We start from the raw sequence: 18,000 nt of genomic DNA, 5'->3' as shown, positions 1-18,000 counted from the left end.
TATATTTAACCATGTAGTCCCATTGAGGTTAGAATACCTCTATATTTAACCATGTAGTCCCATTGAGGTTAGAATACCTGTTTATTTAACCATGTAGTCCCAATGAGGTTAGAATACCTCTATATTTAACCATGTAGTCCCATTGAGGTTAGAATACCTCTATATTTAACCATGTAGTCCCATTGAGGTTAGAATACCTGTTTATTTACCATGTAGTCCCAATGAGGTTAGAATACCTGTTTATTTACCATGTAGTCCCAATGAGGTTAGAATACCTCTATATTTAACCATGTAGTCCCATTGAGGTTAGAATACCTGTTTATTTAACCATGTAGTCCCAATGAGGTTAGAATACCTCTATATTTAACCATGTAGTCCCATTGAGGTTAGAATACCTGTTTATTTAACCATGTAGTCCCAATGAGGTTAGAATACCTGTTTATTTAACCATGTAGTCCCAATGAGGTTAGAATACCTCTATATTTAACCATGTAGTCCCAATGAGGTTAGAATACCTGTTTATTTAACCATGTAGTCCCAATGAGGTTAGAATACCTGTTTATTTAACCATGTAGTCCCAATGAGGTTAGAATACCTGTTTATTTACCATGTAGTCCCAATGAGGTTAGAATACCTCTATATTTACCATGTAGTCCCATTGAGGTTAGAATACCTCTATATATACCATGTAGTCCCAATGAGGTTAGAATACCTGTTTATTTAACCATGTAGTCCCAATGAGGTTAGAATACCTCTATATTTACCATGTAGTCCCATTGAGGTTAGAATACCTCTATATATACCATGTAGTCCCAATGAGGTTAGAATACCTGTTTCCCAAGGGAGAGTTGAATTTAAATGCACTCACAGCACATCAACACACTTTACACAAGGTCACTCACAGCACATCAACAAATCAACACACTTTACTAAGAGAAACACAGTGTAAATAGAAGCTTAACGTGAAAGACTATCAGAGTCCAAAATGTGTCATAGACAGTTCAGTTTGAAGATAAAACTACTTCTCCAGTAGAAATCCCCGATCACACTTGAACGCCACCCTATTCCCTATTTAGTGCACAACTGGTCTGGTCAAAAGTAGTGGACTAAATAGGGAATAGGGTGTAATTTAGGAAGCATGTCATGAGTTAATATTAGTACCATTCACTGCTCTGTTCTGTCTGTTCTGCTCTATTCTGCTGTGTTCTGTCTATTCTACTCTGATCTGTCTGTTCTGCTCTATTCTGCTCTGTTCTGTCTATTCTGCTCTGTTCTGTCTATTCTGCTCTATTCTACTCTGATCTGTCTATTCTGCTCTATTCTACGCTGTTCTGTCTGTTCTGCTCTATTCTGTTCTGTTCTGCTCTGTTCTGTTCTGTTCTGCTCTATTCTGTTCTGCTCTATTCTGTCCTGTTCTATTCTGCTCTATTCTGCTCTGTATTGCTCTATTCTATTCTGCTCTGCTCTATTCTATTCTGTTCTGCTCTGCTCTATTCTGCTCTGTATTGCTCTATTATATTCTGCTCTGCTCTATTATGCTCTATTCTGCTCTATTCTACTCTGTTCTGTCTGTTCTGCTCTATTCTGCTCTATTCTGCTCTATTCTACTCTGTTCTGCTCTATTCTGCTCTGTTCTGTCTATTCTGCTCTATTCTACTCTGTTCTGTCTATTCTGCTCTGTTCTGTCTATTTTGCTCTATTCTACTCTGTTCTGTCTGTTCTGCTCTATTCTGCTCTATTCTACTCTGTTCTGTCTATTCTGCTCTGTTCTGTCTATTCTGCTCTATTCTACTCTGTTCTGTCTGTTCTGCTCTATTCTGCTCTGTTCTGTCTATTCTGTTCTGCTCTGCTCTGTTCTGTTCTGTCTGTTCTGCTCTATTCTGCTCTGTTCTGTCTATTCTGTTCTGCTCTATTCTGTTCTGCTCTGTTCTGTTCTGCTCTGTTCTGTCTATTCTGCTCTATTCTACTCTATTCTGCTCTGCTCTGTTCTGGTCTGCTCTATTCTGCTCTGTTCTGTCTATTCTGCTCTGTTCTGTCTATTCTGCTCTATTCTACTTTGTTCTGTCTATTCTGCTCTGTTCTGTCTATTCTGCTCTATTCTACTCTTTTCTGTCTGTTCTGCTCTATTCTGCTCTGTTCTGTCTATTCTGTTCTGTCTATTCTGCTTTGTTCTGTCTATTCTATTCTGCTCTATTCTATTCTGTTCTGTCTATTCTGCTCTGTTCTGTCTATTCTATTCTGCTCTATTCTATTCTGTTCTGTCTATTCTGCTCTGTTCTGTCTATTCTATTCTGCTCTATTCTACTCTGTTCTGTCTGTTCTGCTCTATTTTGTTCTGTTCTGCTCTGTTCTATTGTGTTCTGCTCTGTTCTATTGTGTTCTGCTCTGTTGTGTTCTGCTCTGCTTTATTCTGCTCTGTTCTGTCTATTCTGCTCTATTCTACTGTATTCTGCTCTGCTCTGTTCTGGTCTGCTCTATTCTGCTCTGTTCTGTCTATTCTGCTCTATTCTACTCTATTCTGCTCTGTTCTGTCTATTCTGCTCTATTCTACTCTATTCTGCTCTGTTCTGATTTGTTCTGCTCTTCTCTGTTCTGCTCTGTAATGATCTGTTCTGCTCTTCTCTGTTCTGCTCTGTTCTGCTCTATTCTGCTCTATTCTGCTCTGTTCTGCTCTATTCTGCTCTGCTCTGTAATGCTCTGTTCTGCTCTTCTCTGTTCTGCTCTGTTCTGCTCTATTCTGCTCTGCTCTGATCTGCTCTATTCTGTTCTGTTCTGTTCTTCTCTATTCTGTTCTCTTCTGTTCTGCTCTGTTATGCTCTGTTCTGGTTTGCATGTGGTATACTAGCATAGTGATGTAGAACATCATTCACCGTTGTCCTGTCATAACACAGTCAGTGTTTTCCGTTAGCCCCAACCGTCGGCTAATCATCCGGCTACCGACTCATTTTCAGCTGGCTACTTTTTCCACAGCCTATTAGCCAGGCAACTTTTTATTTAAAAGTTTCAATCCACTAGTCCGTCGAGCCCTCTCCCGCTAGAATGAACAATATGCATCTTCTAGCATTCTATTCTTAGGATAGGTGCCTGTCAGTCACAAAGCCAGCGATTACAGGGAAACGCAGTCTGTCCCGCCTCCCTGTACAATTTGTGTACGATGTGGTTGGTTGCAGTCAAATGTCTTTACAAGGAGGACGAAGAAAGAGTGTGATGCTCGTGAATTTGCACGTCCCACGTAATATAGGTGGTAACGATGAGTCAATCCACGACTTAGCCAAATTATTGTTTTCTGGCATTGTCCTTTATTTTGTGTAGCCGTTAGCGATGATGCTAATAAAAAAACATCTCCTGACAGATGGAAAGTCTCTCCCAAAAACCTTCTCTGTTAAATGTTAACTACAAAGTAGCTGATATAATGATTATTTTCATAAATCCAGTGGGTATTTGTTTTGCAAACTCTACTATTGCTTAAACACTGCTAAACAACAGCCTCTTGTTAGGTGTTCATTAAAGTGCAGCTTCACCCAAAAATATAAATTGATCAGATTTTTCAAAAGTGGTCTCAGGATGTGGTTCTCAGGATGTGGTTCTCAGGATGTGGTTCTCAGGATGTGGTTCTCAGGATGTGGTTCTCAGGATGTGGTTTAAGCATTTTTGTGGACTTAGAACTTACAATGTTGTTGTTTTTCTATTAAAAAGTGTGATTTTGAGAGTGACACCTAAATAAAATTTGAAAAACTTAAACCTAGAAAAACAACAAGGAGAAAACGGAATGTGGGAAAGAACAAAATGGAATCAGGCAAAAAATAAAACTGATTTTGTATGGCCTACCTAATAATGTTTTTGAATTCATATAGAGGGTGGTGATCTCTAGGGGTGGTGTGGTGACCTCTAGAGAGTGGTGTGGTGATCTCTAGAGGGTGGTGTGGTGATCTCTAGAGGGTGGTGATCTCTAGAGGGTGGTGTGGTGATCTCTAGAGAGTGGTGTGGTGATCTCTAGAGGGTGGTGTGGTGATCTCTAGAGGGTGGTGTGGTGATCTCTAGAGGGTGGTGTGGTGACCTCCTAGAGGGTGGTGTGGTGATCTCTAGAGGGTGGTGTGGTGATCTCTAGAGGGTGGTGTGGTGATCTCTAGAGGGTGGTGTGGTGATCTCTAGAGGGTGATGTGGTGACCTCCAGAGGGTGGTGTGGTGATCTCTAGAGGGTGGTGTGGTGATCTCTAGAGAGTGGTGTGGTGATCTCTAGAGGGTAGTATGGTGACCTCTAGAGGGTAGTGTGGTGACCTCTAGAGGGTGGTGTGGTGATCTCTAGAGGGTGATGTGGTGACCTCCAGAGGGTGGTGTGGTGATCTCTAGAGGGTGGTGTGGTGATCTCTAGAGAGTGGTGTGGTGATCTCTAGAGGGTAGTATGGTGACCTCTAGAGGGTAGTGTGGTGACCTCTAGAGGGTGGTGTGGTGATCTCTAGAGGGTGGTGTGGTGATCTCTAGAGGGTGATGTGGTGATCTCTAGAGAGTGGTGTGGTGATCTCTATAGGGTGGTTTGGTGATCTCTAGAGGGTGGTGTGGTGATATCTAGAGGGTGGTGAGGTGATCTCTAGAGGGTGGTTTGGTGATCTCTAGATGGTGGTGTGGTGACCTCTAGAGGGTGGTGTGGTGATCTCTAGAGGGTGGTGTGGTGATCTCTAGAAGGTGGTGTGGTGACCTCTAGATGGTGGTGTGGTGATCTCTAGAGGGTGGGGTGGTGATCTCTAGAGGGTGGTGTGGTGACCCTAGAGGGTGTTGTAGTGTGATGATCTCTAGAGGGTTGAGTACTGGGACAGTCACAGTGAATGGCGTGAATGGCTGACCCTAACGAAGTTGAACTGTTTTGGCATGGTTACATAGTCGCTTGAACCATTTAGGAGAAGCACTGTGACAAAATACTGTGGGCTAGCACAGTAACATTCAGGTCGACCCTATATGGCCAATCTGACAAGACTGTACTGACACCATCTCTCTCCCCCTGACAGATGAACCGGAGGTGAAGATCGAGGGTTTTGATGGTAACTGGTACCTGAACCGTCAGGACGTCAGCCTCACCTGCAACACTGACGCTAACCCCCCTGTCACCGTCTACCAGTGGAAACTGTAAGTCTAAAACTCCACACAGGGATGAAGCTTCTTTTTACTGTCTATGTTCATGTTCAAGTTGTCTGTTTGAAAGCGGTAGAAGAAGAAGTATCTTCTCCACAATTAACAGCACGGAGGCTCAAACAGAAGGAGAAGAGGATTCATATTGTCTTAGGGTGTGTCCAAAATATCCCCTGTGCTCAATCCCCTGCTCTGGTCAACACTATTCAGGGAATAGCTAATATTTGCCAGCATCATACCACCCTGCATACCACCCTGTGTCCACTGCTGGCTTGCTTCTGAAGATGAGCAGGGTTGGTCCTGGTCAGTCCCTGGATGGGAGACCAGATGCTGCTGGAAGTGGTGTTGGAGGGCCAGTAGGAGGCACACTTTCCTCTGGTCTAAAAATAATACCCCAGGGCAGTGATTGGGGATATTGCCCTGTGTAAAGTGCTGTCTTTCAGATGTAATGTTAAATGGGTGTCCTGACTCTCTGTGGTCAGTAAAGATCCCATGGCACTTATTGTTGGGGTGTTAACACTGGTGTTTTTTAAAAATCCCGATATGACATTCATACCATCATGGCCACCTAATCATCCCCATCTTAAAATTGGCTCATTCATCTCCTCTCCCCTGTAACTATTCCCCAGGTAGTTGCTGTAAATGAGAATATGTTCTTAGTCAACTGACCTGGTTAATTAAATTAACTATTTGTGCCTCGGTTCAATCAATCAATCAATCAATCAATCAATCAAATGTATTTATAAAGCCCTTCTTACAACACTGCTCTGTTCAACTCTGTCATAACATCAAGTGGATGTGTAGCTAACACACATTCTCCAGAACCCTGTTAAATACTCAATTCAATTTACTGCTGCAATGGAGCTGCCACAAAGTTGGGAATTTATGATAAATACTTGTGTTATTATGGTCTGGTAACCTTTTTTATTCCACGTTTCCAATCTGGGTTTCAAAAGCAGAAAGCCATGCTGGAAATCTATCAACATAACTCTACCTCCTCTTTCTCTGTGTTCATCAACCTTTCATTCATGTGTTTCAGTTGCTTTACACACCACTGTATTGATGATGGTAAGGTGTGAGATGGAAGCCTAGGCAAAATCTATCTATCTTCAGTATCTACACTATCTATACTATCTACAGTGGCTTGCGAAGGTATTCACTCCCCTTGGCATTTTTCCTATTTTGTTGCCCTACAACCTGGAATTAAAATTGATTTTTTGGGGGGGTTTGTATCATTTGATTTACACAACATAGCTCCCACTTTGAAAATGCAACATATTTTTTATTGTGAAACAAACAAGAAATAAGAAAAAAACAGAACACTTGAGCGTGCTAACTATTCACCCCCCAAAGTCAATACTTTGTAGAGACACCTTTTGCAGCAATTACAGCTGCAAGTCTCTTGGGGTATGTCTCTATAAGCTTGGCACATCTAGCCACTGGGATCTTTGCCCATTCTTCAAGGCAAAACTGCTCCAGCTCCTTCAAGTTGGATGAGTCCCGCTGGTGTACAGCAATCTTTAAGTCATACCACAGATTCTCAATTGGATTGGGTTCTGGGCTTTGACTAGGCCATTCCAAGACATTTAAAGGTTTCCTCTTAAACCACTTGAGTGTTGCTTTAACAGTATGCTTAGGGTCATTGTCCTGCTGGAAGGTGAACCTCCGTCCCAGTCTCAAATCTCTGGAAGACAAACTGGTTTCCCTCAAGAATGTCCCTGTATTTAGCACCGTCCATCATTCCTTCAATTCTGACCAGTTTCCCAGTCCCTGCCGATGAAAAACATCCCAACAGTGTGACTCTGCCACCACCATGCTTCACTGTGGGGATGGAGTTCTCTGGGTTATAAGAGGTGTTGGGTTTGCCCCAGACATAGAATTTAACTTTATAGACAAAAAGCTCAATTTAGGTCTTGTCTGACCAGAGTACCTTCTTCCATGTGTTTGGGGAGTCTTCACATGCCTTTTGGCAAACACCAAACATGCTTGCTTATTTAGTTCTGGCCACTCTTCCCTAAACATGTTTGCTCTTCCCCAAACATGTTAGCTTATTTATTTCTGGCCACTCTTCCCTAAAGCCCAACTCTGTTGAGTGTACGGTTTAAAGTGGTCCTATGGACAGACACTCCAATCTCTGCTGTGGAGCTTTGCAGCTCCTTCAGGGTTAACTTTGGTCTCTTTGTTGCCTCTCTGATTAATTCCCAACTTTCCTGGTCTGTGAGTTTTGGTGGGCGGCCCTCTCTTGGCAGGTTTGTTGTGGTGTCATATTCTTTCCATTTTTTAATAATGGATTTAATTTGCTCCATGGGATGTTCAAAGTTTCTGATAATTTTTTATAACCCAACCCTGATCTGTACTTCTCCACAAATTTGGACCTGACCTGTTTGGAGAGCTCCTTGCTGTTCATAGTGCCGCTTGCTTGGTGGTGTTGCAGACTAGGGCCTTTCAGAACAGGTATATATATATATACTGAGATCATGTGACACTTAGATTGCACACAGGTGGACTTTATTTAACTAATTATGTGACTTCTGAAGGTGGTAATATTTTACATCAGATCTTATTTAGGGCTTCATAGTAAAGGGGGTAAATACATATTTTTTTTGAATCTATCTACAGTGGGGGAAAAAGTGAGGCAAAAAAGTATTTAGTCAGCCACCAATTGTGCAAGTTCTCCCACTTAAAAAGATGAGAGAGGCCTGTAATTTTCATTATACGTACACTTCAACTATGACAGACAAAATGAGAAAAATTGTATGATTTTTTATGAATTGATTTGCAAATTATGGTAGAAAATAAGTATTTGGTGAATAACAAAAGTTTATCTCCATACTTTGTTATATACCCTTTGTTGGCAATGACAGAAGTCAAACGTTTTCTGTAAGTCTTCACAAGGTTTTCACACAGCAGTAAGCTTGGTCACGGAAATCAGAAAAGCAATCAAATTAACCGTTTACCTTTGATTATCTTCTGATGTTTTTACTGACGAGACTCCCAGTTAGACAGAAAATGTTCCTTTTGTTCCATAAAGATTATTTTTATACCCAAAATACCTCCGTTTGTTTGTCACGTTATGTTGAGAAATCCGCCGGAAATAGCGGTCACGGCAACGCCGAAAAAAATTACACATTATATTCACACCTTAGGGAATACGTAGAAAAAGGAATCTGGTTGCCCAAAGGGGTGCATAGGAACACAACGGTTTCAAAACATGAGTCACTTCCTGATTGGATTTTTCTTAGGCTTTCGCCTGCAATATCAGTTCTGTTATACTCACAGACAATATTTTGACAGTTTTGGAAACTTTAGAGTGTTTTCTATCCTAAGCGGTAAATTATATGCATTTTCTAGCATCTGGTCCTGAGAAATAGGTGGTTTACTTTGGGAACGTTTTTCCAAAAATAAAAATAGTGCCCCCTAGTTTCAAGAGGTTAAATGTATTTGGCTAAGGTGTATGTAAACCTTCCGACTTCAATCACAAGACATTATGAAATCCGTGTACACAAACAACAAGTGTGCAGTTAAAATTGGCAAAAACACACATTTATTTCCACAGAGCCGTGGGGTGAGACAGGGATGCAGCTTGAGCCCCACCCTCTTCATCATATACATCAATGAATTGGCGAGGGCACTAGAACAGTGTGCAGCACCCGGCCTCACCCTACTAAAATCTGAAGTCAAATGTCTACTGTTTGCTGATGATATGGTGCTTCTGTCACCAACCAAGGAGGGCCTACAACAGCACCTAGATCTTCTGCACAGATTCTGTCAGACCTGGGCCCTGACAGTAAATCTCAGTAAGACAAAAATAATTGTCTTACAAAAAATGTCCAGTTGCCAGGATAACAAATACAAATTCCATCTAAACATCAGCACCACAGGTAACTTCCACAAAGTTGTGAACTATCTGAGAGACAAGGCAAGAAGGGCATTCTATGCCATCAAAAGGAACATAACATTTGACATCCCAATTAGGATCTGGCTAAAAATACTTGAATCAGTTATAAAACCCATTGCCCTTTATGGTTGTGAGGTCTGGGGTCCACTCATCAGCCACATCTTCACAAAATGGGACAAACACCAAATTGAGACTCTGCATGCAGAATTCTGAAAAAAATATCCTCTGTGTACAACGTAGAACACCAAATAATGCAGGCAGAGCAGAATTAGGCCGATACCCGCTAATTATCAAAATCCAGAAAAGTGCCTGTTAAATTCTACAACCACCTAAAAGGAAGTGATTCCCAAACCTAACATAACAAAGCCATCACCTACAGAGAGATTAACCTGGAGAAGAGTCCCCTAAGCGAGCTGGTCCTGGGGCTCTGTTCACAAACACAAACAGACCCCACAGAGCCCCAAGACAGAAACACAATTAGACCCAACCAAATCACGAGAAAACAAAAAGATAATTACTTGACACATTGGAAAGAATTAACAAAAAAACAGAGCAAACTAGAATGCTATTTGGCCCTAAACAGAGTACGCAGTGGCAGAATACCTGACCAGTGTGACTGACCCAAACTTAAGGAAAGCTTTGCCTATGTACAGCCTCAGTGAGCATAGCCTTGCTATTGAGAAAAGCTGCCATAGGCAGACCTGGCTCTCAAGAGAGGACAAGCTATGTGCACACTGCCCACAAAATGAGGTGGAAACTGAGCTGCACTTCCTACCCTCCTGCCAAATGTATGACCATATTAGAGACACATATTTCCCTCAGATTACACAGACCCATACACAGACCCAAACTCCCATATCTACTGATTTTGATAAACCTGATTTTGATAAACTCCCATATCTACTGGGTGAAATACCATAGTGTGCCGTCACAGCAGCAAGATTTTTGACCTGTTGCTACAAGAAAAGGTCAACCTGTGAAGAACAAACACCATTGTGAATTCAACCAATATTTATGTTTCTTTATTTTCCCTTTTGCACTTTAACTATTTGCACATCGTTACAACACTGTATAAAGACGTGATATGACATTTGAAATATATGTATTATTTTGGAACAGTTGTGAGTGTAATGTTTACTCTTCATTGTTATTGTTTTTTCACACATAGAGAGGCTGAGAGAGAGACTGAGAGACAGAGAGAAAGAGAGACAGAGGGAGAGAGAGAGAAAGAGAGAGACTGAGACTGAAACTGAGAGAGAGAGAGACAGAGCGAGAGAGACAGAGAGACTGAAACTGAGAGAGAGACTGAGACAGAGAGTGAGAGGGAGACAGAGAGTGAGAGGGAGACAGAGAGAGAGAGACACGGAGACTGAGAGAGAGAGAGTGACTGAGAGATGTATAGACAAGGGGGCATGCTGGGTGACAGATAGGAGGGGACATTGCTTCGGTTTAACAATACTCTAAATGTGTTGTGAAGTTTCCCCCTGGGCTGGGGCGGAACACACACGCTCTCTCTCTCTCTCACACACGCTCTCTCTCTCTCTCTCTCACACACACACACACACACACACACACACACACACACACACGCACACACGCACACACACACACACACACAATCTCTCACTCACACAAACACACGATCTCTCTCACACACACACACACACACACACGCACACACGCACACACACACACACACAATCTCTCACTCACACAAACACACGATCTCTCTCACACACACACACACACACACACACACACACACACACACGCACACACGCACACACACACAATCTCTCACTCACACAAACACACGATCTCTCTCACACACACACATGCATGCACGCTGTCGTGGAAATTTCCTCTATTTACCAAATCATGGGAGCAAACCACACACAAGTCAGAGTTAGTTATCACAAAGTCCATTTTTAATTATATGAGCTCTATCACAACCCTGTGACTCTCAGATCAATTCAGTGTCTATCAATGAATTCTCTGAGAGCCCCCACTACATTGCAACTGAGATCCTTTAATAGCAAAGATCCACCCCCCCTAGACGACATGACAAACCACAGGTCTTAGGAACTTACACAAAGAAAGACTTTACTTCAGAGAGGAGTATCCCCTAGCCAGACAGAGTTGGCTATAAATTATCGTTCAGTTTGGTCACCTAAACAAAGCTCTTATTTCGTCCTTAGTACAAAATGGTACCAAGACATTACCCCCACCCTATGATATATATCAAATTGTCATTTAGATACAACCAATTCTAAATACAACCAATCCTGGACAAGCTCACGGAGAGGAGAGTGACTGGCACACAGACACAGTGGAGCAAAAGATATGTTTACACATGATGGCACCTTGACCTCTCCCCTCTCTGCGGCCCAAACAACGCACGCACACACACACACTGATTCATCAGTCTTTCCCTGCTCTACTTTCGATCCTGTAGTTTATCAACCCAGGTTCTGTAACACTGTAGTTTACCAACCCAGGGGTTGTAACACTGTTGTGTATCAACCCAGGGGTTGTAACACTGTAGTTTATCAACCCAGGTTCTGTAACACTGTAGTTTATCAACCCAGGTGTTGTAACACTGTTGTGTATCAACCCAGGGGTTGTAACACTGTAGTTTATCAACCCAGGTTCTGTAACACTGTAGTTTATCAACCCAGGTGTTGTAACACTGTTGTGTATCAACCCAGGTGTTGTAACACTGTAGTGTATCAACCCAGGTGTTGTAACACTGTAGTTTATCAACCCAGGTGCTGTAACACTGTAGTTTATCAACCCAGGTTATGTAACACTGTAGTTTATCAACCCAGGTGCTGTAACACTGTAGTTTATCAACCCAGGTGTTGTAACACTGTTGTGTATCAACCCAGGTGTTGTAACACTGTAGTTTATCAACCTAGGTGTTGTAACACTGTAGTGTATCAACCCAGGTGTTGTAACACTGTAGTTTATCAACCCAGGTGCTGTAACACTGTAGTTTATCAACCCAGGTGTTGTAACACTGTAGTTTATCAACCCATGTGTTGTAACACTGTAGTTTATCAACCCAGGTGTTGTAACACTGTAGTTTATCAACCCAGGTGCTGTAACACTGTAGTTTATCAACCCAGGTGCTGTAACACTGTAGTTTATCAACCCATGTGTTGTAACACTGTAGTTTATCAACCCAGGTGTTGTAACACTGTAGTTTATCAACCCAGGTGTTGTAACACTGTAGTTTATCAACCCATGTGTTGTAACACTGTAGTTTATCAACCCATGTGTTGTAACACTGTAGTTTATCAACCCATGTGTTGTAACACTGTAGTTTATCAACCCATGTGTTGTAACACTGTAGTTTATCAACCCATATGTTGTAACACTGTAGTTTATCAACCCAGGTGTTGTAACACTGTAGTGTATCAACCCAGGTGTTGTAACACTGTAGACTTTCAGCTTAATAACATAATATATTTTTTACATAATATCATAATATCTTAACATATAAATAACATATTAGCATAATAAAATAACATAATAGCATAATATAATAACATAATTTCATAATAACGTAATATAATAACATCATTTCATAATAACATAATATAATAACACAATTTCATAATAACATAATATCATAATATCTTAACATATAAATAACATATTAGCATAATAAAATAACATAATAGCATAATATAATAACATAATTTCATAATAATATAATATAATAACACAATTTCATAATAACATAATATCATAATAAAATGACATAATAACATAATATAATAACATAATTTCATAATAACATAATTTCATAACATAATTTAATAATAACGTAATATAATAACATAATCTCATAATGACATAATAGCATAATAAAATAACATATTAGCATAATAAAATGACATAATAACATAATATAATAACACACTTTCATAATAACTTATTAGCATAATAAAATGACATAATAACATAATATAATAACATCATTTCATAATAACATAATATAATAACACAATTGCATAATAACATATTAGCATAATAAAATGACATAATAACATACTATAATAACACAATTTCATAATAACATATTAGCATAATAAAATGACATAATAACATACTATAATAACACAATTTCATAATAACATATTAGCATAATAAAATGACATAATAACATAATATAATAACATAATTTCATAATAATATAATAACATAATTTCATAATAACATATTAGCATAATAAAATGACATAATAACATACTATAATAACACAATTTCATAATAACATATTAGCATCATAAAATGACATAATAACATAATATAATAACATAATTTCATAATAACATATTAGCATAATAAAATGACATAATAACATAAAATAATAACATACTTTCATAAAAACATTATTTAATAATACCATAATAGCATATCAACGAAATGACATAATGTTATGTGTCAGCATTGTTCAGACATTCAATTTCGCTGCTTATTTTTTAACATATCATAATGACATAATATTCCAATGATATAATATCATAATAACACATGATCATTAACATAATATATTAATAACATATATTAATAACAAACATTAACATAATCGCATAAGATATTATCATTATCATAACGTAATACCATAATATCATAATGTTGTATATTTGTATAATATATTTATAACATAGGTTAATAACATAATAACATAATAACATGTGTTAATACCATATCATAATATGTATATATGTAAATAACATAATATATACAAAATATAATATCATAACATATAACAACAAACTATATATATTAATAACATAGTATCATAACAACCTACTATATAAATATACATATATATATTAATAACATATCATAATATATTAATATACTAATACCAGTATATATTAATACCAATATAGTTATAATATAATATATTAATAACATAATATCCTAATGACATAAAATATGAATACCATATCATAATAACAATGTTTTAATAACAATATATATATATATATATATATATATATATATATATATATATATATATATATATATATATATATACATATACATATACATATATATATTAATACAATACATCATAATATATTGATAACATATTATCATAATAACATTAATAACATAATATATTGATTACATAATATCATAATATATTAGAATAACACCATTGTTATTAATAGTTTAATATTGTAATACCATGTATAAATAACATAATAGCATAACATAATTTATTAATACCATAATATCATAATAACATAATAGTGTAATATAATAATACTATAATATATTAACAGCACAATATCCTAATATTAATAACATAATTTGATAGTAACATGATATAATAACATCATATTTATAAATAGCATGGTATCATAATAGCATGATATAATTACATATATTAAAAACATTGTATTATAATAACGTTATATATTAATAACATCATATGTTATTAATTTAACCTTGATTTAACCAGGTAGGCTAAGTTGTTAGCTTTGGGGATAACCAGTACAATATACCTACTGGAGCACGTGCTACGGGTGGGTGTTGCAATGGTGACCAGTGAGCTGCCTTTGGTGACAAAATGGATGCCACTGTGATAGACTGCATCCAATTTGTTGAGTTGATTGTTGGAGGCTATTTTGTAAATGACATCGCTGAAGTCAAGGATCGGCAGGATAGTCAGCTTTACAAGGGTATGTTTGGCAGCATGAGTGAAGGATGCTTTGTTGCGAAATAGGAAGCCAATTCTAGATTTAATTTTGGATTAGAGATGCTTAATGTGAGTCTGGAAGGAGAGTTTACATTCTAACCAGACACCTAGGTATTTATAGATGTCCACATATTCTAAGTCAGAACTGTCCAGAGTAGTGATGCTAGGCTGATAGGCGGGTGTGGGCAGTATTCTAAGTCAGAACTGTCCAGAGTAGTGATGCTAGGCTGATAGGCGGGTGTGGGCAGTAGTCGGTTGAAGAGCATGTGTTTAGTGGCTGAGATGCACCCGTGACCAGCTCGGAAACCGGATTGCATAGAGGAGAAATTATGTTGGGATTTGAAATGTTCGGTGATCTGTTTGTTCACTTGGCTTTCAAAGACTTTGGAAAGGCAGGGTAGGATAGATATAGGTCTGTAACAGTTTGGGTCTAGAGTGTCTCCCACTTTGAAGAGGGGGATGGCCACGTCCGCTTTCCAATCTTTAGGAATCTCAGACGATACGAAAGAGAGGTTGAACAGACGAGTAATAGGGGTTGCGACAATGGCGACGGATAATTGTAGGAAGAGAGTGTCCAGATTGTGTAGTCCAGCTGATTTAGTAGGGATCCAGATTTTGCAGCTCTTTCAGGACATCAGCTGTAAGGATTTGATGATTTGATGATAGTATGATACCATGTTATATGTTATATGATGATACTATGATACCATGTTATTAATATATGATGTTATTATGATACCATGTTATTAATATATTATGTTTTATATTTTATATTAATAACATCATATATTACATAATATATTAATAACATGGTATCATAATATCATCATATATTAATAACATGGTATCATAATATCATCATATATTAATAACATGGTATCATAATAACATCATATATTAATAACATGGTATCATAATATCATCATATATTAATAACATGGTATCATAATATCATCATATATTAATAACATGGTAACATAATATCATCATATATTAATAACATGGTATCATAATATCATCATATATTAATAACATGGTATCATAATATCATCATATATTAATTCCATGGTATCGTAATAACATGATATGAAAACACAATGTATTAATAACATCATATCATAATAACATGATATATTAATAACATGGTATCATAATAACATGATCTATTAATAACATGGTATCATAATAACATGATATATTAATAACATGGTATCATAATAACATGATGTATTAATAACATGGTATCATAATAACATGATATATTAATAACATGGTATCATAATAACATGATATATTAATAACATGGTATCATAATAACATGATATATTAATAACATGGTATCATAATAACATGATATATTAATAACATGGTATCATAATAACATGATATATTAATAACATGGTATCATAATAACATGATATATTAATAACATCATATCATAATAACATGATATATTAATAACATGGTATCATAATATCATCATATATTAATAACATCATATCATAATAACATGATATATTAATAACATGGTATCATAATATGTGGATGTTTCAAAGTCTGTGTATGAATGCTGAATAGGAATGCTGCAAGGCTGTCAATGAAATACAAATGAACTACAATGTATTGGCTAAGAGCCAAACCTAGCTTCCATTTGTGATATAAACATTATAGAGCATATTGAAGTGATGTAGAAAATTCACTGGAAAAATGTAAATAACACTATATTGTTCTGTAGTCCAACATTAATTAGGCAAAGGTGACCTCAGCCAGTCAGCCAGACAGTTAACCAGCCAACCAGTCATCCAGCCATTCATCCAGCCAGCTAGTCAGCCTGTTAGACAGTCAGCCAGACAGTAAGACATCTAGTCAGCCAGGCAGTCAGAGAGTGAGCCAGCCAGTCAGCCAGATAGACAGCCAGCCAGCCAGTAGGTTAGTCAGTCCCAGTAACATTGAGAGAGTCTCAACATCAGACACGCACGTCCCCACGCATGCTGTACCTGTGGATGTGTGGCCTGTACTACAGCGTGACATGATTTTGTCAAATACAGCATTGCATTGTTTTGATGCTCTGGCACTGCACAGTGGTTCAGTTTGTCTGTGTAAACTAGCCCTTCCTGAGAGGAATAACAGAGCAGGGTGTTTTTACTAGAAAGAGGAGGAAGAGAAGGGGAGGAGGAGGAGAGTGCTGGGGAAGTGTCACAACCAGTCCAATAGGATCCTCTTCCTCTCATTACCCCCTCTTTCTCAACCAGTCCCATAGGATCCTAGTCCTCTCATTACCCCCTCTTTCTCAACCAGTCCAATAGGATCCTAGTCCTCTCCTTACCCCCTCTTTCTCAACCAGTCCAATCGGATCCTAGTCCTCTCCTTACCCCCTCTTTCTCAACCAGTCCAATATGATCCTAGTCCTCTCATTACCCCCTCTTTCTCAACCAGTCCAATATGATCATAGTCCTCTCCTGACCCCCTCTTTCTCAACCAGTCCAATATGATCCTAGTCCTCTCCTTACCCCCTCTTTCTCAACCAGTCCAATCGGATCCTAGTCCTCTCATTACCCCCTCTTTCTCAACCAGTCCAATCGGATCCTAGTCCTCTCATTACCCCCTCTTTCTCAACCAGTCCAATCGGATCATAGTCCTCTCCTGACCCCCTCTTTCTCAACCAGTCCAATAGGATCCTAGTCCTCTCCTTACCCCCTCTTTCTCAACCAGTCCAATCGGATCCTAGTCCTCTCATTACCCCCTCTTTCTCAACCAGTCCAATCGGATCCTAGTCCTCTCATTACCCCCTCTTTCTCAACCAGTCCAATCGGATCCTAGTCCTCTCCTTACCTGATAAATATATACAGTGTTTCCTCAGGAGTCAGGTGTGTTCTATACCTGCTCAGACCTGTTCTGTACTGAGACCTCTCTCTCTTCTCATAGCTGTGTTTGAACTTGATGGATGAAGAAAGAAATGTGTCCATTAAGTGTTGTTTTGCAGTCAGTGGGTGGTTTCCAAGATATTTGAATTGCTTTTCTACACGTAGTTAAAGAGGAGGGTGTGGTTGTTATTGTGGTGGGGGGGGGGGTATCTCATCCCTTTTATAATAGGTTTAATATAACATATCTCTCTATATGTCTCTCCTCTCTCTCTTTCTCTCTACTCTCTCTCTCTCTCTTCTCTATATCTCTACTCTCTGTCTCTCTCTCCTCTCTCTCTTTCTCTCTGTCTCTGTCTCGCTCTCTCTCTTCTCTATATCTCTCCTCTCTCTCT

At 38.4% G+C, this 18,000-nt stretch overlaps 1 protein-coding gene across 3 annotated transcripts in view; it reads left to right on the top strand.

Moving 5' to 3' along the window:
* LOC118943990 (nectin-1-like) overlaps positions 1–18,000 on the top strand; it is a 571,645-nt gene that overhangs the window by 215,817 nt on the left and 337,828 nt on the right. For all 3 annotated transcript variants that reach the window (XM_036961057.1, XM_036961060.1, XM_036961059.1), the window contains exon 4: positions 5,004–5,121. In XM_036961057.1, the coding sequence (XP_036816952.1) occupies positions 5,004–5,121 (118 nt within the window). The remainder of the gene's footprint in view (positions 1–5,003; positions 5,122–18,000) is intronic.

This window comes from Oncorhynchus mykiss, chromosome 24, assembly GCF_013265735.2.
Source record: "Oncorhynchus mykiss isolate Arlee chromosome 24, USDA_OmykA_1.1, whole genome shotgun sequence".
Classification (NCBI taxonomy): Eukaryota; Metazoa; Chordata; class Actinopteri; order Salmoniformes; family Salmonidae; genus Oncorhynchus; species Oncorhynchus mykiss.
The sequence above is the reverse complement of the archived record's forward strand: the minus strand, read 5'-3'. Positions and strand labels throughout refer to the sequence as shown.